This window comes from Rattus norvegicus, chromosome 6 (genome assembly GCF_021556685.1).
Source record: "Rattus norvegicus strain SHRSP/BbbUtx chromosome 6, alternate assembly SHRSP_T2T, whole genome shotgun sequence".
NCBI classification, from domain to species: Eukaryota; Metazoa; Chordata; class Mammalia; order Rodentia; family Muridae; genus Rattus; species Rattus norvegicus.
Genome location: NC_141539.1, coordinates 47,495,910 through 47,518,674, shown reverse-complemented (window position 1 = coordinate 47,518,674; position 22,765 = coordinate 47,495,910). Strand labels below are relative to the sequence as shown.

The 22,765-nt window shown below is 48.7% G+C and overlaps 1 protein-coding gene across 19 annotated transcripts in view; it reads right to left on the bottom strand.

Annotated features, from left to right (window-relative positions):
* Grhl1 (grainyhead-like transcription factor 1) overlaps window positions 1-22,765 on the bottom strand; it is a 50,417-nt gene that overhangs the window by 8,119 nt on the left and 19,533 nt on the right. For all 19 annotated transcript variants that reach the window (XR_015621865.1, XR_015621864.1, XR_015621866.1 and 16 more), the window contains 7 exon segments: window positions 11,504-11,662; window positions 6,902-6,953; window positions 6,413-6,552; window positions 5,274-5,311; window positions 3,136-3,227; window positions 2,788-2,873; window positions 738-802 (listed from right to left, as the gene is read on the bottom strand). Coding sequence is in view for 8 of the 19 variants with exons in the window: in NM_001431901.1 (NP_001418830.1) it covers window positions 738-802; window positions 2,788-2,873; window positions 3,136-3,227; window positions 5,274-5,311; window positions 6,413-6,552; window positions 6,902-6,953; window positions 11,504-11,662 (632 nt within the window). In the remaining 11 variants the exon portion in view is untranslated.

Here is a 22,765-nt window from a genome sequence, read left to right as displayed (position 1 = left end):
GTGATCCATGCTGGCCACATGTAGGGGGGAACTGGCTCCTCAAAGACCTCCACCAGCTCACTGATTCACTGTCACATGGAGACACACACCACACACACACACACACACACACACACACACTAGACAAGAAGCAATTTTCCACAGATGAAAACACAGCACAGGGTTGGGTGCTCAAGAGAACAGCCTGTGATCAGACAAAACCATGTGATCACAGATGAGCCCTCAGACACCTCGTTTATAAACACTCAAACCCATCTCAAAAACTAGGTTGAGAGGCATGGAATGTGTCAGCCTAGCACCTGGCTGGTGAGGGGGCGGGAGTGAGGGGCCTGACCTCCTTAGTCAGGTCTGTCACACTCCCTGGAATGTGCAGCCACCTCTTGCTGCCAGGCATGGGAAAGGCAAACACAGATTTGTCTTTGGGGAAAAAAAACCCTGATCTCCAAAGGACGATCAATACTGAGTAAATAATTTAACAAAGGAAAGAAAGTGTGGAATAGTGTTTCACACCTACACTCCCTGCACTGGAAGCGGGGGTTGCGTGTGTGTGTGTGTGTGTGTGTGTGTGTGTGTGTGTGTGCGCGCGCGTGCGCTGAAACAGAAGGGACTGCCATGAGTTCAGAGTTAGCCTGGGCTACAGTGACCTGGAGGCTTCTGAATGAATGGCGCTGAAAGCTTGTCACAGCTGTGCTGCAGCTGACTGTCTTCAGGGTATACAGCGCGCTGTCAGTACTCACCCCTTTTTGCACTTCTTAAATATTTTCCCAATCTTGTCATGGGGGACATCATACTTGTCTGAGATCTAAAACACAGAGAATAGAAAGAACGTTGTCACCAAGGCTTTGAAAGACAGCCACGATTACACTCGTCTTTCCATTTTATCCTGTTTGCTTTTTAAGATTTATTTTTACTTATGTGTATGTAGTCATTAATTTTACATTTATGTGTATGTATTTTGTCTGCATGTGTATCTGTACACCACATGATGCCTGGTACCTGTCGGAGCCAGAAGAGAGCACTGGATCCCCTGGGACTGGAATTACAGACAGCTGTGTGCCATCATGTGGGTGCTGGGAATAGAACTCAGGTCCCCTGGAGAAGCAGCAGTGTTCTTAAGCCCTGAGCCATCTCTCCAGTCCTCGTGTATATGGTGTGTGTGTCTGTGTCTCTTAGAAGGTCAAGACCCAGACCACATCTGGGGAAAGGGAACTGATATTTCCCTAATTAATTCAGATGTCAACAAGTTAACTGATTGAAAGAAACATCCACAGCTGGGACCCTGTGAGAGGAGGAGGTGGCCAGGCTTGGCTTTGTGACTCAGAGGCCTGCGTTCACAGTGGAGCTAATTTCCTGTGCAAACTCCTTGATTTCTTCTGCCCCATATGCTCTACCCAGGAGCCAATGCTGCTTCCCTTTGCTCACTCAAGTCCCAGCGCACACCCAGTCAGTAAATTCTGTGCAGTTCATGGTGCTGGTCTGAGGAATGCATTCATCCTTGAGAGTCATGGACCCAATACACAGGTATGAACCCAAAGTTTGTGTCATCTTCAAGGAATGCAAAAGCCAACATGGTGAGCATGCTTGTAACCCAGCGCTCAGGAGCCTGATGCCAGATCAATGAGCTGAGGCCAATCACTGTAGGAAGGGTCCCCTGAGGGGTGCTGGGACCCACTGCCACCTTATTTGATTTACGCTCCTTCACTGCACTTTCTGTATCTGAAATCTACGAGTTTCCTGCTTATTCTATTCCCTTCGGTTTTCCTACCTAGGCAATCTATTCCGTTTGGCACTGTGTCATTACTCTGGTGGCTCCAGTGCCCACAATGGCACCTGGGCAAGGCTGAGTATGGTTGCCTGAAATCCCAGCAAAAGGGAGTCTGAGGCTATATAGAAAGTTCTAGACCAGCCTGGACTACACAGTGAGACCTTGGTTTTTGTTGGTTGTTTTTAAAAGATTTGTCAAGAGGCTTCAGCACACCACAGTTGTCAAAGGGAGCAGAGGGACATTTCTAGTCCAATTTCAACTGTACATTACTTTGAGATTAGAATGTCCATGATTTGTAAGGTTTACAGTTGGAAAATGTCAGGACACATCGCTGATGTTAGAATTCTGGCCAAGACAAGTCAGAGGGAAGTCTGCACCTCCTTCCTGTGCTACTGACCCCCCACAGGGACATGAAGCCCAGCTGACTGCAGCCTCTGCCAGCTCCTGGGGTTGGAGGTCATCACCTCTACATCCGCTCAGATGTGCTCTGGATAAGGTCTGGCATGGTTGGTAGACACAAGGAGGCAGCAGAGGCCGGCTGGGAGCTGGAGTTTTTGTTTTGACACAGCGTTGGTTCTAATTCTCAGTTTGCACCCTGGCTTCCAGAGGTTTAGAAACTACAGATGCTGCTACCAAGTCCAACTCAGCCACTGTTTTATGGATGACATTTCTGAGGTTTTACTGTTGTCAACCTCTTAGCGGTTTGCTACACGACTCTTCTTTTTAATCAAGAAGATAAACTTTAAACTCCCCCTTAGGCACTGAATTCACTGAAGGTGGCAGTGTACGTGACAGCGATTCACCTACCACCTTCAGGCCAGTCACAAGGGCCAAGGCAGACCTGCAGTCAAGCGAGCGAGGATGCCCAAGGCAGGTCAAATGCAGGTAGTGCTTAAGCACACACAAAGCCTGGCTGGGTTCCGGTGTGACAGAGAAATGGGGTTGACTAATAAAATACTTCAGCGGGATGCCATAGGCTGCCTTTGTTTTTTTACAGAGACTGTGGACGGTGTCCTACTTACTGCCTCCATCAAGCCCTTCAAAGATGGGGTCTTGAGCATCAGGGCATCGAAGACTTCTTCTGATTCCTTTCGGACATAGAGCAGCACTATGGTGATTTGGAGTGAGGAGAGAACAGTTAATTCACATGAGCAAACATGAACACAGATCACGGGTACTGGTACCATAAGGGACAGCAACATACAGCACCACAGTGTGAGCCCTAGGACCTAACTGCAGCTTTCCCTGATACTGCCTCCCCTCATACTCAGGGAGGTGGTAGCCTGAAGGGTGAACATGCAGGGGTGAAGCCAGATGAGCCACATTCATGAGCTCACTGCTGGCTTAGAATTCCCACTAAGCCAACACACCTCTCTTCGGTTCTTCTGTCCGAGCCAGCTTAGCAGGCGGAGGAACTCCAAAGTCATCTTCAGTTCCAAATGGTCCCCTTTTCAAGACAGACCTGTGGGGGGTAGGCAAAGCAGTTAGGTCAGCCATTTCAACTCTGATTGATTAACTGCACAAGCAGGAGTTCTTCAGAGCAACCATTGTATTTTGGATTCAAACTCCATTCTTTATGTGGTCCAAGCCAGACAATAGCCAGAGCAGGCCTAGGACACCCAAATGACATGCTGGATGGCGTTCACGCTGGACCTCCTCCCACTAACTCAGCACTCAGTAGGAAGACAAAGGCTTTGGCAGGAGACAGCCCGGGCAGGGAGGCAGCCTCCTTTGTTCAGCTTTAAGGAATCAAGTCAGAGGGAACTTCTGAAAGTTTTGCTGGTGGGCAGATGTAGCCAAAATGTGTGGCCTATGCTTCAGGGAATTCCAAGCCTACAGGTAGGACAGCATATTAGAGGGCTTGAGGGACTACAGCGCAGTTTCTAAAGCCCTCACATACTGTGGTGTCCATGGAAATCGCAGCGCAGAGTAGACAAGGAGCTTCACAGGAAATGCGCAGGTCTGAGCCACTGCTGGCAAAGGGGAAGGAGGATCTGTGAGGGGAGGGCGAAGGAACAGACGACCGGAAATAAGGGCAGCAAGTGCTTATTCAGAACAGGCTGGAAAGCACCAGTGAATCTCAGCTCTGCACCCCTAACAGGAACGTGGCGAAGGTATCTGTAGGAGCCATGTCTGACACACCAAAAATGGAACCAGTGGTGCCGGTCTAGTAGTTGGATAAACTACAGCTGGCAATGAATGTGTGCTGGGAGAGTCAGGGAGGGAGGAAAGCAAAAACAGAACCAAAAATGCCAGGCATGGGGCCTGCAATGCCAGTACTCAGAAGCCCGAGGCGGGAGAGCTCGTGAGCTGGAGTCAGGCTACACAGTGAGTCCTAGGCAGTGTGGGCTGGAGCACAGCCCTGTCTCAAAGGCCAAAACCAAAACCCTGAGATGAAGGGAGAGAAGGCGAAGGATGGTGCTGAGTTGAGTGTTCCAACCCCGTGCACTTTTGTGTAAAGGGAAAATGTAATTACCAAGGCAGGCTCTACTGCTCTTCAAAATTCAGCCCCAAAGCCATGGTGAAGGATGAGCCAGGTGGGGTCTCTGTGGATGTTCGAACAGCAGGGGACTGATGGGCACAGAGCCCAAAGGGGTAGGCCGGCTATTTACAGAGAAGATCGCTAAGACCCCAAACAGACATCTAGGGTCCCGTTCTGGATGCTACACACTACCTCTCTTATGGGGAACCAAAGACAAGAACCAGGGGCTGCTCTAAGGGAACAGAGGCGATCAGTGACTTCCTGTGGCTGCTAGTGATGGGCACAACTTGAAGTGAGAAACAGAGTCCTGCATTAGATAAATAATAGGAAACTGGAAGTCTGGAGGTGAGAGAGAAATTCACAGGTACAGTCAGTCACCACAGCCCCCAAAACAAAAGGGGAGAAATCTAAGCAGAGAGGCTGTCAGATGGTTGCTGTGGGCACAGGAAATGAGCTGAGCTGAGCTGGGTGCCAAGGGGAGATGTCAGAGGACAGTGTTGCCAATATGCACAGCCAGAGTGCACAGCTAGGCCTCAGCTGAAGATGCCCTGAAGGTTAAGTAAAGCCAGGTTGTTTCAGACTGGGGTGGTTAAAGAGACCGCCACGGGAGGCTCTGAACTGGATCTAGCCTTGCATAATGGTGAATAGAGTCCACACACGGAGTCAACAGAGCCTTACACACAGTAGGATACAGGCCAGGCCCTTGTTTCTAGGAGACAGACACCTGATACTCAGCAATGGTGGGCTCTGGGTCGGTTCTTTATTCTTCTACTGGAAACAGGGTTTTACTATAATGTGCTGGCCTGGAAATCACTATGCAGTCCAGGATAGCCTCAAACTCACATCCTCCTGCCTCAGTTTCAGAAGCACGAGGATGGCGGGTGCCCTCCACATTGGTTGAGAAACTTAAGCTTGAACATAAGGATAGGAGGAAAGCATGTCCTATTGTATCTCTATGGTTCTGGAAGTTTGAGATTACTTCAAAACCAAGTGACTTTATTAGGGTGAGACAAAGAGGGACCTTACCCGTCACCTTCCAGTTCTTCAGTGGGGAGGGAAAGAACCTAGAAGCAAACACACATTCAGATTGCTTGCCAAATCAGTTCAAAGACCTCAGAACATAAGTAAGTTAGTCCTTACACAGAGATCATTTTGAATGTGACCAATCTAACACCAAACCTCTCTAACAGACACAGTCCTGTGGCCGTAGCGTTCAGTACCCAGACTGTTACAGCTTTCTTCCCCTTGGCTGACCCAGGCTGGTCTCTGAATGTGGACCAAACCTTTGGGAGCTGGCTGACATCAGCATTTTGTGAGATGATGCCTCACTCAATCATCCACCCACCGTGTTTGGCTGTATCTGCAACAGAATGTCAGAGTTTAAGAGCCCACGGGAGATGGCAGAGACTGACAAGGCTCAAGTATTCACAGCACTGGCCTCTTCAGACTCCAGCTTGCCCTGAGGCTGCTCACTAGAACCACAGGTTGGCAATACCCCTGAAAATGCATCAGTCCTTATAAATCTGCTCAGGGAGCACATGACCTCCTTTGTGATATTTTCCTGACCGTGGTATAAAAAGAAAAGCCACATTCTCTTGAATCTACTATACCACAAAGCAGGGTGCAGCTATTTTTTAAATTTAGCATGAATTAGCCAGGAGGTGGTGGCGAATGCCTTTAATCCCAACACTCGGGAGGCTAAGCAGGCAGTTGAATCCATCCTGGTCCATACAGCGAGTTCTAAGACAGCCAGGGCTACACAGAGAAACCCTGTCTTGAAAACCAAAACAACAATGATGATGATAATAATAAAAAGTAGTCTGAGATGCTAAACCATAGTTGTAGGCACACAGTGATGACATCCAGCAACGGGGACTACAAGAAGAGGGCCTTCGGGCACAGCTGTCACCCAAGCTGAACTTTCAGGCTACAGATTCAAACTCCAACTGTGCTGCTGTACTCAACATTTTTATATGAGCTACAACATGAGAGAATATGAGGGGAGCCCAGGTGACAGATGCAGCATTGTGTGTCACGTCACAGAGAATGTTTGTTCCAGAGAGCTCAGTGATTGGTTAAGTGTCACTGCGGTCTGACGTTATGAAAAATGCCACTGAGCTTCTTTTTTGCCAGGCCTAGCAAAACCTCGAAGGCTGGTTACCTACATGACTTCCCCGCTGCAGGTTGGTAAAATGCACGTCAGGAATGAAGAGGACAGGCTGAGTGTCGAGATCCAGGAAAGGCTTGAACACTGTGATGTCTGTCCGTTTGTGTGAGGGAAGGAGCTGCACTTTAACGTCAGAAACTGGGGAGAAAAACAGAAGCCACCAAGAGATTATAGTTATGGGCTGGCCGAGTGTGGTGGTACATGTCTTTAATCCCAGCATATAGGAGGCAGAAGCTGGTCTATCTCTATGACTTGGAGGTCAGCCTGGTCTGCACAGTGAGTTAGAACCAGCATCCAAAAAGCCTGAGCAGGGGATAACCCACGACACAGGCCTGTAGTTCTATGAGCAGGGCTCTGCTTTATCTGCACAGCAGCAGAACCACAGGGCTCTCACCATGTCAGTCCCCCCTCTGGTCTAGCCTGCACTCTGCAGGGCACAGCAGGCCACTATTGGTCACTCCTTGGGAACTGCGGTCAGTGCACTTGCCTTTTCTCTTGCTCTGTTTTCGTTCTTCATCCCGAATTTTCCGTTCAGCTCCCTGCAGACAGAGGAGACAAGAGTCTGATCAGCTCCTCTGGGAACTCCTTGGCTGGCTCTCTCCTCTCTGGAAGTGAGTGCCAGCAGGGGCTCCCCACATCCACTTCCTCTTAGACATCTTCCATCTCACTGAAGTGCATCATAAGCATGTATGGAAACGTCACATGGGAAACTCCTTTTGACAATGAGCATATCCAGTTACATTTACATGAAACCAATCCCAGCAAACATCTACTTTAAACACAAATAAACTGAAATTCCTCTTCATAATAGATGTGGCCAGGCTAAAGGTAAGGCTCAGAGAACATGCTAGCACATCACGATGGCCGCCAAGGCGTGGGTGCCTCCCTACCTCATAGGAAAGAGCCATGAAAGAAAAAGTAACATGTGGCCCTGGGATATTCCCCGTGTAGCAAATGTTGTCACAGAGAAGGGTGGATCTGTCCAAAGTCATGGTGTCTGTGAGTGACAGACACAATCATCAGGTGTCACTCACACAAACAAAGATGACACATGAGGTCTCTGTGCTCTGGGTCCTGTAAGAAGGCTTATCTGTGCCATGTATATCAAGTGCAGAATAGCAATATCATGCAACTGAACCCACAAAAAATACTCACAAAACCTCACTAGTCAAACCATGACCTGACATGGGCCAGCACTCAACACATTAAAATGTAACACTGATTCATTCTGCTTTGTTGAGAGATGGGGTCTCTGGTGGTGCGGATGACTGTTGGCTCACGTTTCTGTCAACTACACTCCCTGATAGAAGGAGGAAGCGAGGGCCTCTCACTGATCTTCGGCATCATTACATGATAAGGATCAGGTCTGAAAGCAAAACACAAAACCTTCTGGCTGCTCCAGAGGCACTAACACACAGCATGGTAGACACATAGCCTGCTTATAACTGCTGTATATGGGGCTGGAGAGATGGCTTGGCAGGTAAAGTGCTTGCAGTACAAGGGTAAGGACTAGAGTTCAGATCCCCAAACCCACGTAAACTGTGGGTGGGCACAGTAGCCCTGCCTACCGCCCCAGTGAGCTGAAGGCAGAGAGGCAGTGCATCCTGGAGTAAGGTGGCTCACAGAGCTGCCAAACTGGTGATCTGGGTGCACAAGAGACTGCCTCAAAACAGACGGCGGGAAATGCATAAAAAAGATACCCGACATCAGACTCTGGCTCTGTACACACACGGCCTCCAACATGAGCATCCACACACAAATAAACACCAACACCAACCTAACCATCACCTCGGTTAGAAGAGAACCACACCTCCGTCCAAAGGCAGCGCCACCAACTGCATTATCAGCCATATCCAGAAAGAACAACACGGAACTCGGCTCCTGCCAAGACAGAGACTCAAGCTCTACTCTGAACCGATGGAACCTTGCTAGACTCAGGAGCCAAGCATTCTGACGGCTGCTGCAGAACTGGAGGGAGGGAGCAGGGCAGGCCCTTTACCTGCAGGCCCCGGGGGCCTCCAGGGTCCTCGCTGAAGAGGAAGAAGGACAACAAAGTACCAAGGAGAGTCAGCCCAGAGAGCCCAGCACTCTTGGGGGCATGCAGATGCTATTCCAGACCAAGGAGAGCACACCCCAGCAAGAGGAACACCGCCCGAAATGCAGGGTGAACACACTGTTCCCACCAATTGGACTGGAAGAACTTTCCTCTCACAGGGCACCAAGCCAACACCCAGGAAAATCCTGCTCACTGGTGCAGAACAATTAGCCTGACACAGCGTGGCTGCAGCATAGCCTGTCAGGTCAGGAGACGACATCTGAACGAAGCAAACCATTTCCAAGAAACTTAATGGGATCTCAGGACAAACCTGAAGGAGTTCCAGGAATTAAAAAAAAAAAAAAAGTCACCTACCACCCAGGAAGGCAAAATGCACAAGGTTCAGTACTCAGCAAGATAGCCAAGCGGTTTCCAAACAGGGAGGAAATCAAACCACTGAGGGGAACCCAGGCACAGACACTAAGCCAGTAGTGTAGCTTTATCCCATATGTTCCAAGGCCATGGAAAAACCATAGCTGGGCTCGGAGTGTGGTTCAGAGGGACAGCAGCTGCCTAGTGTGCATAGGACTCTGTGCTCCCCAGGACCACAGTAGGAACCGCCCAACCCAACCACCACCACCACCACCACCACCACCACCACCAGCAGCAGCAGCAGCAGCACTACCAACAGCAAAAACAAACCATTGCTTGCTAAGTACAGTCATGTGCTAAAAAGGGTCCAGCCTAAACTTTCAGAGATGCAAACACCAATGGATGGAGTTCAGTTCACCAATGGATGACCACAGGTCAGCACACCTAGGACAATGGAAGAAACTACCTGAAATAAAGTAAGAGAAATCAACAATAACCATAGGCCATGGGTGAAACTCAAAGCACATCACAGAAGCAACTGGAGAACCTGAGGGGAAGGAGCAGGCCCGTCTGCTGGAACAGCCAGACATGTTCCAAACCCAATGACAGCCACAAACACAGAGATGCTCAGCTACTCAAGAACATGGAACCGCATCAGACGCAACTGCTCAAACCAGTGGAAGAGAAAACCTTGGTAACAGTTATAGACAGGAAGATCTTACGCACAGAGCAGACCTGGGTGGCTGTAGACTCCTCAGAAACACCAGCTCCAAGTCTGTGCAGCATTTGTGAACGGACAGCCGGACCTCACACCCATCACAAGAGCCTGAGGTAAAACACTTCTCACGCAGAAAAGCTAAGAATTCATTCCTAGTTCACAGAAAGTGCTGGAACAGCTCGGGGACATCTGGCCATAAGCTCTTCGGACCTCTCTCTCAGCATCACCTGCTGGGAATGTGCTTGAGCTTTGGGACAGCAGGGCTTGTCCCAAAACATTAGCCTAAAGCTCCTGCAGTCTATCAGGGCTAAGATGACTATGACCCTGACAGAGACCGACTTCTGTGGGGACTGAATGAGATGGCAGCCTGGACCTAAAGACCAGCTTAAGCCCAGAGAAACAGACAGGAGCTCAAGGTCAGTCTTGCCTCTATAATGGGCATGAACTACATGTGACAGTTTCTCAGAACCTAAAGGGTGGCCAGGGAGACATATGAGCTTCTGGAAAAAGCAGCTGCTCGAATACCATCTTTAGAAATCCAAACTTGGCCCTCATTTTCTCTAAGGATGTACTGAGTGGCTACGGCTCCTGAAGGTGAAAAGCTGTCATTTATCAAATGACATTGTCAGTTAGCAGTTCATAACAAAGAGACAACAAAGCAACTTCCTTAGGAAGAGGTGTACTGTGGGTCGACCAAAGGAAACCCCACAGTGCCCACTTCAGGGTTCTGATGATGGCTGAGACCGACTCTCAGAGTGAGAGTCCCGAGAGCCAGGAGAAGGTGACCGAAAGGCACTGAGAGGCAAGTGGGTCACCCAGAGTCAGGGCTGCAGGTGGGCAGCAAAGAGCTGAGGCTATATGAAAAATAAGCCTTCACGGCGCTCAAAAAGTGAATGCATGAATTCTCAAGAGTGCGCAGGGAAAGATGTAATAAAAACATCAGATGTGGAAAAATGTTTGACTAAAACTGCAACTTCTCTAGTATAAAAAGAGCGCAAACATTCTGACAGCTCCTCCTAAGATGGTCCTGCTTTGTCTTTGATTGAGACGGGGTCTCTGTGTGTAGCCCAGGCTGGTCTCCACCTTGATTCTCTTGCCTTTCAATTCAAGTGCTGGTGCCACACACCTGGATCATCAGGGTTTCCTGGGCTCCTGAGGAATGTGGTCAGATGGGAAGAGACTGGCCTAGGTCAGAGGTACTGGTGCCCACTGGCTGTGACTCACTGTTTCCAAGTGCAGCCCACAGGAAGCACCTGTGTTCCAGTAATCCCCACACCTGATCCCTGGGCTGGAGAAGGAGCAGATTACATGGCAAGGGGGAGGGAACGCTGGAGGTGATCACAAGGGACCAGGAGGTGGAACAATCAGAGGCGGTCTAAAGATGCAGAGGAGACATTCCGGAAAGGAGCTTCAGTGTTGGTCCAGTAACACTGAGCTTTAAACCACTGAATCTGTGATAATTTGTTACAGGTGGGGACCCTGGCCTGCAGATCCATCCAATCTGACGGGCTGTTGAGAAAGCTCTCTGAACTTAAAGGTTCCAGGCGCCCTCCAGTGGTCAGATACAATAGCTCTACCAGAGTCTCCATGACTCGATAGAGAAACCTTGGCTCCTGGTGAAAGTGGCTATGTGTTTCCCAGGAAGGAGCTGCACCATAGAAATTTGAGGGATGGCCTGCCAAAGAGCCTTCAGGGCAGTGAGTCATGTGGAGGGTGGTCAACACAGTAGTTACTGATCTGGGCCCAGGACCGGGGCCACATCCTTTATTCTACCAGACCCAACCACAAAAGGCAGCATCCAATCTTCTCAAGTCTTTTTAAGTGTCCGTGTGTATTTCCCCTTCTGTCTACAGAGCTGCTTTTCCCACATGGATAAGTCAATTAAGTGCCCATTAGAGGTTAGCTGCTGTGTGGAAGGATGAGCCCACCTCAGGTGTTTGTCCCTGAGCCCGCTGCCCTCTCACCTTGTCGCAGAAGACCTTTATCTGGCAGTAGGCCCGGTGTACTGGCTTGTTGCTACGGTTGTTATAGCTATACGTGTCAATTTGGATGTTCAGCGGCAAGCCCTTTACACCCTTCTGAGAAGAGAAATCTGTGCTCAAACAGTTCACAGAGATGAAGACCTGTGAAGGAAGAGAAGGGTCTGTGAATGGCAACTCCAACAGCCAGCCCTGCCCGGCCTTGACATGCTGGCATGACAGACACTCTTCTGAGAGCCACCCTTTAGCGGCAGCAAGGGACTCTAGAGAGCAAGTGAGCAAAGGCATGGAGAGTAGGGGGGCGCATGGACACTGTTTATTCCCAGGGTCACTCTTGGGTATCAGCCAGGATAGCGGACATGGTGCCTGTCATGGCTGGTGTCATCTTCCTGGGACACCTTCATATGTCTTTTGGCTGCTGGGAACAACTCTGCACACTCTCTGGAACCACTTGTACCTTTGGTGTCACCTTTTAGGATAGTCTGTAGCAGCCTGTGTCCTTTTAAACAAAGGCTGGGGTCTTCTAATCTACAGCTTGACTATACAATTCCAGCAGAGTTCCCTTGCAGTCCAGCCCATTCACAAAAACAACTTCATTTCTTTTTCTTGGAGGAATCTGGTAACAGAATCACATTGGGCCAAGTCCTCAGAGAATAACTTAATTCCAGTGATGTCTAAGACATTCCTTTCTGGGTGGCCTTTTATAATTTAAATATAATTCCGATTCACTACGTTTGGGTAGCCACTGAACTTGGCAAAGTTTTTCACAGGCTTTAATTATTATGCCGGCCTACTGAAGAGTCACCAAACACTAGGACATTCCTCACTGAAGGAGGCTCCACAGAGATCTGGTTGACACATACCAGAAGCCATGAAGATACTGTGCTGGTTGGGGGAGCCTTTATACAAGGCAGGAAGCAGTGTCTGAGTGGGCCTTCAGTGGCCATACTTCCTCCAGGCAGACACGGGCACTCCAGAGAACAGGGGACAGGTACTGAGGTCACACCCGCTGGTTCACAAGTTTGTTCCTTTCATCAACATCTGAAGTATCACTGACCCACACAGACAGTTTTCATAGATGATGTCACTAAGCCCAACAGGGTCAGTTCCACAGAGCATCTGGCATGCCCTTGAGCCATAGAATGGATTCTCTTTTTTGAAGAGGAAGCCGAGGGTGGCCCACCTAGCCCCACCCTGTGTCCTGTCTCCCACTCAGTTACCCCATGTTCACCTTCTAGCAAGTTCTCTCAAAGGTTTAAGCGAATGGAGACACACTGCTGCTCTTCAGTGCAGCTGGGGGAACATTGGCTGGTGAGCATGCTCTACCCCCACTTTTCTGGCTCTAGGTTTTAAGATGTCTAACATGCTCAGGTGCTTTTGAGTCTCAGGACACTGGCTTTGGAATTTATTTATGGATACCACGCAGTAAATAATATTAGAATCAGTATTTTTTAATGGGCAATTTTATAGATTCAAGACCCTTGTACCAGAAAACCTGGATTCCTTCCAATGCCTAGGCCCCAACAGTCAAGGGCAGGTTACCCAAGGAGCACTGTTTAGCCTTGAGTTGTAAATGGGTGTGTGGTGGGGATGGTGTGCTATACAGGAGGACCGAATGGAAGAGAAACTGGACAGAAAGAGAATTAGCCCCACAGTAACAAAGAGCAAGTTCTAGACCAGACAGTTACACACTCTGAGTAGAGGAAGACCGGACATTCTAATCACACCGGGACATGTCCAGTTAGAAGTTTGAAGATCACCCCTATCTTGTTCTCTCACCAACTCCCCAGATCTTTCTCAGGGTCCCTGGGCACTGTCAGTCCCGTCTCTTCTGACCTTGCCAGCCTCCTCACTGATCTGGTGACCCTACAGCCCTCCTCTGCCTTCCCAGGTCTGCAAGGGTCCGGTCGGATCCTGTCCTGCACGTAAAACTTGTCTCTTCAGACAGGCTTGGGCAGCTGCCACTCGTGTGCTTGTGACCATGTTGGGCTCTTTAGACACTCAATCGAGCTTTCTCTACGCCCAGAAGAGGGCACTGTCCTCCCACATTTGAAGCTCCAGAACTGCTAGTCCCAGGTGGAAGGTGAAGGTGAAGCAACTTCTCATTTCCACAACCACCTATTTCCACACTGTATCCTTTGGTTGGAGATCTGGATGGAGGGTGCCCAGGTGTGTCCCTTTCTCTAGACTCTTCACACCCTGGCCCTGTGGTATCTTGCTTCTAAATACTTTTCTAAACTTAAACAACATAAAATTACTTGGCTTTAAAAACAAAATGAGGGCTTGGAGAGATGGCTCAGTGGTTAAGAGCACTGACTGCTTTTTCAGAGGTCCTGAGTTCAATTCCCAGAAACTACATAGTGGCTCACAACCATCTGTAATGGAATCTGATGCCCTCTTCTAGTGTGCATGAATTCAGCTACTATCTATCTATGATCATAAATAATTCTTCTTTTAAAAAGTGTGTGTGTGTGTGTGTGTGTGTGTGTGTGTGTGTGTGTGCGCGAGCGCGCGCGCGCATGCGTGCTTGTACGCACCGCAGGTGCTATCCTTAGAAATACCATCAGTACCTTTGACACAGCTCTCCCACAGCCTGAAGCTCAGCAGTTAGGCTAGACTGGATGGAAGAGCCCCAGACATCCTCTCGTTTCTGCTTCCCCTGCACTGGGGGACAAAGGCACACTACCACACCCAGCTTTTTCCATGGGGGCAAGAGGCCAAACCCAGGTACTGTGCTTGCAAGGCAAGCATTTACTGACTGACTCACTTTCCCAGCCCCTGCTTTCATTTTTTAAAAAAAGACTTAAGTCTAGATACACAAGCAGGAAGTTGCTCATGGGATTTCTGAATCACTTTGTAGAAAGATCTGGGCTTTGACTTGATGCCTTTTTGTACATATTTAAAAGAATGTTTTATATTAATCCGTAAATATGCAAATGAGATAGGAGACAGTCTATAGTACAGGGGCCACTGAGACAGTTCAGCAGGTAAAGAAAGGGACTTGCTACTCAGCCTGATGACCTGGGTCACATAGTGAAAGGAAAGAACTGACTCTGACCGATGACATCCACAAGCATGCTGTGACATACACACATGTACACACACACACACACACACACACACACACACACACACACATTAAAGAGAGACAGAAATCTGAAAAGGGAAAAAATAAAACTAATAAGAAAAAAAGGTTTTAAAAGAACCACAGTCTTTGTAAACAATAAGAGTTATTTACTACTTACTAAACCACTGTACAAACTGTACACTTTGCCTTCCAGTCAGCTGGAAGAATCTAAACCTCGTCATTCTGGGTCATGTCCACAATTCCTAATTCAAAAAAGTCACACTCTACCTCACGGATCCCAGGAAGTCTCTGACCCAGAGTGCCAGTCCCCTGGCTAGAGGATTTCACGGTAATCCAACCCACATCTACCCACCCCTTGATTCCCGGCTTCAAGCCTCTGCTCAAAGCATGAGTCAGAGTCAGGATCAGGCTGAGTACAGAGCCTTAGGGGAGCGCTGCCTCACACTCTTGCTCTCATGTTCCTCCTCAGATCCATCTGCTTCCCATTTATGAAAGTTCTTCTCGACCCAGAAAACTTCAAAGGTTATCAAAAAGGCTGACTCATCTTGACTGGGCATTTAAAAACGGCCTCCTTGATCAGAGGGACACACAAGCACGCTAGTGAGCAGGACCGAGGGAACAGATGACACTGTAAGGAGGACAGTGAAGACCTCAAAGGAAGCAGCCCTGCTCTTACGACAGCACATGCAGCAGCATAATGGGAGACTATGCTGTGCCAGCCTGGGCAGCGTGGGCAGCGTGGTACTCATGCTGGTTTAGGCTGCATTCACTAAAGGCTAGCAAGAACGGCATCTCCCCCTCCCTCGACTTTCTGCTGGGCAGAGTACGGTGCTCTTCAGAGGCAGATTTGATCTGAAAATCAAAGCAACCAAGTTTGGCACCAATTCTGTCTGTAACTAGCACTGTAGCCTTGGACCCTGAAGTCACATGACCAGCCAACTCCAGGCCCCTGTGTAGTCTCTGCCCACAGTGGAGGAGGAGGAGGGGCCCCAAACCTTACTGTCATTACTGCAGATAAAATGATCTGAGTAACTCAGGCACCAGCCTAGCGCAATCATGAAACCCTGAGTTTGATTCACAGCACACACCTATGACCTGGATGTGACACCGTGGACAAGAGGATACTTGGGGTTTGCCCACCCTCAGTCAGTTGAGGTGAGTTGACGAGGCCCAGATTCAGTGAGAGACTCTCTCAAAAGGTATGGTGGAAAGTGATTGAGGGAGATGCCCAGTATGAACCTCTAGCTTCCACACACATGAGCACACTTGTGCACACACAAATAAACATATAAATAAACATATATTTACCAGTCTACTTTCTATAAATGCTGTCACTTCAAAGGATGCGACCTCATTCAACTTGGCCTGGGAACTTGGTAGATGTGCAGATCTCTTCCCTCTTCCTCCTCCTGACAACACTTCAGGGAACCACTGAACACAAGAGCCCTGGGAGCGCATCTCTCCAACACTGCTTTACACCACAGCCATGCAGGACCCCTCATGTCCCCAAACCCGGCAGACAGGCCGTGTGGCTGGGGATTTGGGACACCTCAGTTTGGGTGGTTCAGACACCAAAGCCGCCGTCAGGTGTTCCCATGGTGTGCTCACATGACCACCCAGGATGACAGATGCCTGTGAAGGGACTGGTCGTCTACACACTGGCAACTCCGATGCACCAAAGGCCTCCTTCAGCTCCTAAGCTCAGAGATTATGAAGCCCATCTTAACACATGATTTCTTCCTGAAGAGCTCAGTTCCTTATGTGCATTTTTAATTGAAAAAGGATTTTGCACAGGCAGTGACCTATGAAGTAGGGATATTCACCATTCACAGATTCTTTTACTCAATAAGGTCATACCTGTCCTCAGGTACTCAGAGTAGATAAGAAATGTTCTCAGGATTAGCAGCGCTGTGTGAACCCACGTGCTCAGGCGGAAGCTCCAGTCGTGACTATGTACTTGACCCTTTGAGACCCACCTCAGTGACCTCTAGGAAACGCATGTGGCTTATGCTGGTTTTGGTTTGTTGTAGTTTGTTGTTTAGACAGGGTCTCTCTGTGTAGCCTTGGCTGTCCTGGAACTCACTCTGTACTTCAGGCTGGTCTCCATCTTAGAGATCCTCCTGCCTCCCAAGGGCTGGGATTAGGGGTGTGTGCCACCACAGCACAGCACAGTCAAAAGGTTTTGGTTTGGGGTTTTTGTTTTTTGTTATTTGGGGATTGAACCCAGAGCCTTCTGCACAAGAGGCAAGGGTTCTACCACTGAGCTACTGTCCCAGCCCTTGCATATGCCTTTAACAAAAGAGGAAACGGCATGTGTTTTCATAGTTCAACATTCCCACCTTCTACAAGCTATCCAGCTATCCAGGGGTTGAGATGTATCACTGGGTCTTGGTGCCACACTGGCTGGCTGTCAGTCTAGCTATACGCAGAGGGCTGCAAGGGAGAGCTGAAGGAAAAGATCAACTTAAGGAAGTGGCAAGACAGCCCCACACATAAAGTCATTTAAAAAGTGACTGAGTCCACATCCTGAATGAGAATAATGATGGAGGAAATCAAATTCATATAAAATGAGCATCCCAAGCCTTCTTCCTAGGCAGATAAATTCCCTCTGTTGATATGATCACAAAGGCTCTTACAGGAGTCGTCAGAGGGATAGAGTGAGGTGGGTAGTTACACACCCAGCTTCTCCTCCACAAAACAGGTGCGGGTGCACATGAGTGTGTAGACACAAGCATGCGCTCATGTGCACCCCACCCCCACCACACACACACACACGCACCACTTCCAATTCTACTACTGCTAAACTCTGACACGTTCCCTTTGGCAGAGTGCTGGGAAGGTCTCTGCTATGGAAGGAGCCTTCAATGCTAACCTTTCTGTTTGTACACTTCCTTGCTACCTATCTTGAGGAAAAGGTATGAGATATTTAACTAATTGAAACATTAATCACAAGCGACTGCTACTAAAGTTCCCACCCAAAATAGTTACAAGGAAAAAAAAAAAACCTAACCACAAAAACCAACTACTGAACAGGCCAAAGATGTTCTGCAAGATTCTTTTTAAACATCCAGGCCATTTTTCTAGGACAGTTCCTCATTCCTGGCTGAGAATTCATACATTCAGAATATTTCAAAAAGATTTCAATTGGTTTGTAAAATGCAGCTCGAAAGCAAGGGATGTCCATTAGGCTGGGTTTCCTGTTCCGTACCCTGAACTGCAGTGCAAGGATCCTCTCAGAAGCATCTTGGCGTTGGCAGCCTGGCAGCCTCGTGATGGTGCCACAGGGCTGGCTGCAACTCCCAAGTCTATCCTCAAAGGAAGGGGAGCAGAAGAGACACAAGGAGGCAAAACATTCACTCAGAAATGACTGCCAGGAGACGAAAAATAAAGTTTATAAGTGTCTGATTATTCCAGGGTCAGAAGGACTGTGGGAGCGAGCCCGGTGTCCAGACTGGGATGTGTCTGAAGACACCATGTGTGTATGTGGAAGGGAAGAACTGAGGCCGGAAGTGATGTGGGGCCAGCGGCAGAACAGTGACTCTCCCAGGAAACTCGCTCTACTCAGGCTGTTTGAACCTTGTCTCTCGGCCAAGTTCGATGGCATTGGGCTATGAGGCTGGAACACAGATCCTCACACTTATAGAGTAAATGCTTTACCCACTGTGTTGGTCAGGTTTTGTCACTTTGATACCAACTTAGACATGTCTGGGGAAAGTGAACCTCGACTGACGAATTGCCTCCATCAGACAGGCTGTGAGCATGTCAGAGGCCATTTTCTTTACTACTAAGTGATGTAGGAAGGCCCAGCCCACAGTGGGTACCATCATCCCTAGGCAGGTAGCTGAACAAGCCATAGGAATAAGCTAGTAACCACTGTTCCTCCATGGTCTATGCTCTGGTTCCTACCATGGGTTCTCTTAATAATAGACTGTAAGCTATAGGTGAAATAAACCCTTTCTTACCCACATTGCTTTTGGTCATAGTGTTTCTCAACAGCAAGGTGACCAAGTACACCATCTTTTCAGCCCTACACTGTTCTTAGTAATTGTGCTGGCTGGTTTTATGTCAACTTGACATAAGCTAGAGTTACCTGAAAGGAGCGAACCTCAATTCAGAAAATGCCTCCATAAGATCTGGCTGAAAGGCATTTTTTAAATTAGTGATTGATGGGGGAGGGCCGAGCTCACTATGGGTGGGGCGGGCTTGTGGTATTGAATTCTGTAAGAAAGCAGGCTGAGCAAGCCTTTGAGTACACGGTGGTAAGCAGCACCCTTCCACGGCCTCAGCATCAGCTCCTGCCTCCAGGATCCTGCACTGTTTGAGTTCCTTTCCTGCCTTCCTTCAGTGATGGAGTACATACAATGTGGAAGTGTAAGCCAAAAAAGCCTTTTCCTCCTGAACTTACTTTTGGTCATGGTGTTTCCCAGGATAGAAACACTAACTAAGGAGGCTGGAGAGATGGCTCAGTGGTTAAGAGCACTGACTGCTCTTCCAGAGGTCCTGAGTTCAATTCCCAGCAACCACATGGTGGTTCACAACCATCTGTAATGGGATCTGATGCCCTCTTCTGGTGTGTCTGAGGACAGCTACAGTGTACTTATATAAATAAAATAAATAAACCTTAAAAAAAAAAAGAAATGCTAAGACTAATTAAGGACAGGTTACCCTAGTCCCCATCACAGTGCAGTTACAGACAGGGTACGGACTAGAGCTCTCCCAGTCTCCAATGTGATGGTGGAGTTGCAGAACACAAGTCCACCACTGTTTCTCCATCCCCTATGCCTGCTGGGCCCCCATGTCAGCTCCCTCTTCAGACTCTATTGCCTCGTCCCCACCTAAACTCACAACAGGTACTCAGAAAGGTAGAGACAACGGTCCGACTCAAGCATGCTTTGCTGGGATATTCAACAGCCGATGAATCACTAGCTGAAAATGCATCTTCCTCGGAACTCCTAAGAACATGTGTTTGGCCTTGCTGATGACAGACCCAAGAACACAGTTTTGGCTTCACTAATGATCAGCATCACAGTCTGGAGAATCCCATTGCTTCAAGCCAGGCTGCCTGATCCAATATGTCTGCCTCCTCCCAGAACTGCATAGGTGAATGGCTGGCTGGCAGACTGACCATACATATAGGGGAGTGAGCTTTTGGTGAAACGGCCTCTAAAGCCAGATCTTCTGCCCTAGTAGCAAAGCATTGACCCTGGAAGGGCATTAGAAATGAGTCAGATCTGCCCAGAAAAGTTCAAGGGTGAACCAATGGTGCTCTGCCTTACACTTTGGACTGACTTGTGGGGAAGGTTTGGTTTCAAAGCTGAGAGCCCCTTGCTTACTTGTTACTTGTGCATTTGGATGCACTTAAAAAGTTCTGACTACCTGGTACACATCACAAGAAAGATTCCAATGGAGGGGAAAGGAAAGAGAAAAGTAAGGGGTTCAATGAGGGAAGATGCTTACGTGAGATTATCATAGTAAATGAAACAGCTTGACATTCTCCATATGCATAGGTCCTCAATGTCTCTCCCTTTCCATGGATGCCACACTACCCATGGTGCCTGGCTCTCATAACCTCTTCACTAGAGACAGACGAGGCCAAGTTGTGAGGTGCAAAGTTAGAGGGCATTGATGGAGAAAGGCAGGGAAAACAGATGGCAAAGCCTTGGTAGGACCCAGCTCCCAGGACTCCAGAGCCAGCCTATTCCTAGCCACTCATAGAGAGCGAGTGTAAAACTGGAGAAGTGGGAAAGTGAGGGAAACGGACACCTAGATAGAAGACAGAACCGAAGGTCACCTTGATCATGAGGCATGAAGTTAAAGGTCTCCCGGTTTCAAAGCAAGCAGATAGTCTGTGCCAAATTCCTACTTGTTGCAAATAAGTTGCAGGACTTAGCTAATGGCCACATGTCTCCAGGAGACACAGAGACAGCCATCTTGGATACAATCCCAGTGGCCTCTGGGAAATCTCCTTTGTTTTTATTTTTTTGTATGAAGATTCAACTTAGTCAAATACAGATAATATCTATAAGTTCCTTTCTAGAATGTAATCTAACTTTTAAAAGGAAAGCAGAATCTATTGGATAAATTCACTTCTAATCACCCAAATCAGTATAAAGATCTTCCTAAATAGCTCTTCACAGGGAGAAACTGTCCAACAGCTGAAATGAAAGCATTGGTAACATTTCCCCCTCATTTCCAACAGCACTAACTGGAGAGAGTAAAATCACCATTGTTTCTATGACATGTCACAGAGACTATGGGCCTGAATGGAAGCTGAGAGCATAAGACTTTAAACTATAAATCAGGATCCAGTTCTTGGCCAAATGTCTAATTAGTAGGGATCATTTATTGGGCTTTACATAGCCCTCCCCCTCCACACACCAGAACAAACACTCCCCCCGCCCCCCAGCTCGTGCACTGGTGTTCCCTGGCAGCCCACTTCATGTGCAGTTAATGAGAGTGTGGAACTGAGACAGTATCCAGTATCGAGGCTGAGTCACCCACTCGGCAGCAGCCAGTTCCATTTCTGATGCGTCAGGTAATCCGGGTGCATCACACTGCTCCCTGCTCTGCTGGGAGGTGACTACGCTGTCCTAAAGACACTACAACTCCAAGAACACTGTCATCAGGAACTGCGAACTGTTCCGAGAGCTTCAAGGGTGTAGTTGAGCTTTTTGGTAACTTCTCAGACTATCAAATGACCATCAAAAGAAAAGAGCCCGACCGGCAGGAAGGGGTGGGGCAGGCAGGGACGTGGGAGGAGAAAAAGTACTGACTCGCAGTCTTCCCACGGCCAGGAGGGGCGTTCCCTGAAGGGGAAACAAGCTCGGAGTCAGCACGCTGTTGCCACAGCCGCTTCCCACACCGCCCACACAGCGTCTCGGTTTCTGTGCCATGCGGAGAGCCAGGGGAAAAGTCACCGAGATAAAAGAGCGGCACGGAGGGGAAAACACTTAGAGGGACCTACCTGCTCCCCTTCCCTCTGTCGTGTTCCACAGCCTAGACTTGGTGAACCTAAGGACACTTGGCAGATGCAGTGATTTGGCACTTGCTGTCCCAAAGAAGCAGAATGGGTGCTCAGAAATATGCAGAACTGGATGGGGGCGTGACTCAAGGCAAACACAGACCGCATTCCATCCCCCCCCCCCCCCCCCCCCCCCCGGCACAGAACAGGCCAGGTGAGCGAGCACATGGGTCACAAAGGAGACTCAGGCAGCGAGCTGACTGCCAACCAAAAGTTCCAGAAGCATGATGAGAAGGGCTGAAGGCGAAGTCTGTGGACTAACAGAGGGGCCAAGCCTTCGTTTGTTTAACCAAAGGCTGGGGAGACCTGTGGCTTCCATTTATACGTGTGACTCTAGGCCTCATACTGCCTCCAAATAGCTACTCCACATCAGGCCAGAGCCACAGCTGTTCTGCTTTGGTTTAAAAGTGGCAAAGACACACACACAAACACACAAATTAAAAATCAAAACAAAACATGGGAGTGGCAAAGGCGACTGAAAGACAGAGAGCGCCACAGATGGGATTTCCAGGAAGGAACACGAGAAGGAGGGTTAGGGTGACAAGCTGTCAAATGACAAGTCTCCACAGAGGAGCGGATTGTTTCCCGGGAGTGGCAGAATGGAGGAAGGGTAAAAATTTGCTCACTCCCCACCCCCCAAAGAAAACACCTAACTCAAGTGACAATACCAACAGTCCTTAAACAGGCAAGGGCGCCTGAAACTCCTTCCACAGGATACAGGTTCCACTACCAAAGCGAGGCTTTCTTCAGCTGCCAAGTGTCTCCGAGGCAGTCAGAGACGCCTTCGGCTGGCCCTCACCCTCAGGCGTATGCTGAATAAATACTCCCTATTGTTACCTGTGGGTTCTGAAGACCTGCCATGGTCCGGTGTGTTTCAGTTTACTGCTTAAGAGGCTGCAGAGTATACACACCTTGAAATATTAGTGCAGCAAAGCCTCAAAGACTTAGCTTTTAAAGATGCCTCAAAGAGGGGTCACCCTTGTGCTTTACCCGAGCAGCAGCCGCCTGGAGGAGATGAGCTTGTCTTTCTAGCAGGGCTCCTCTCAGATGCCTCGCTCCACAGAGGCACGCTGCTCTTTGTCTGGTGGGTATACTGCAAACATGTTTACTTTAGTGTTTTTATTTATTTAGTTTTGTT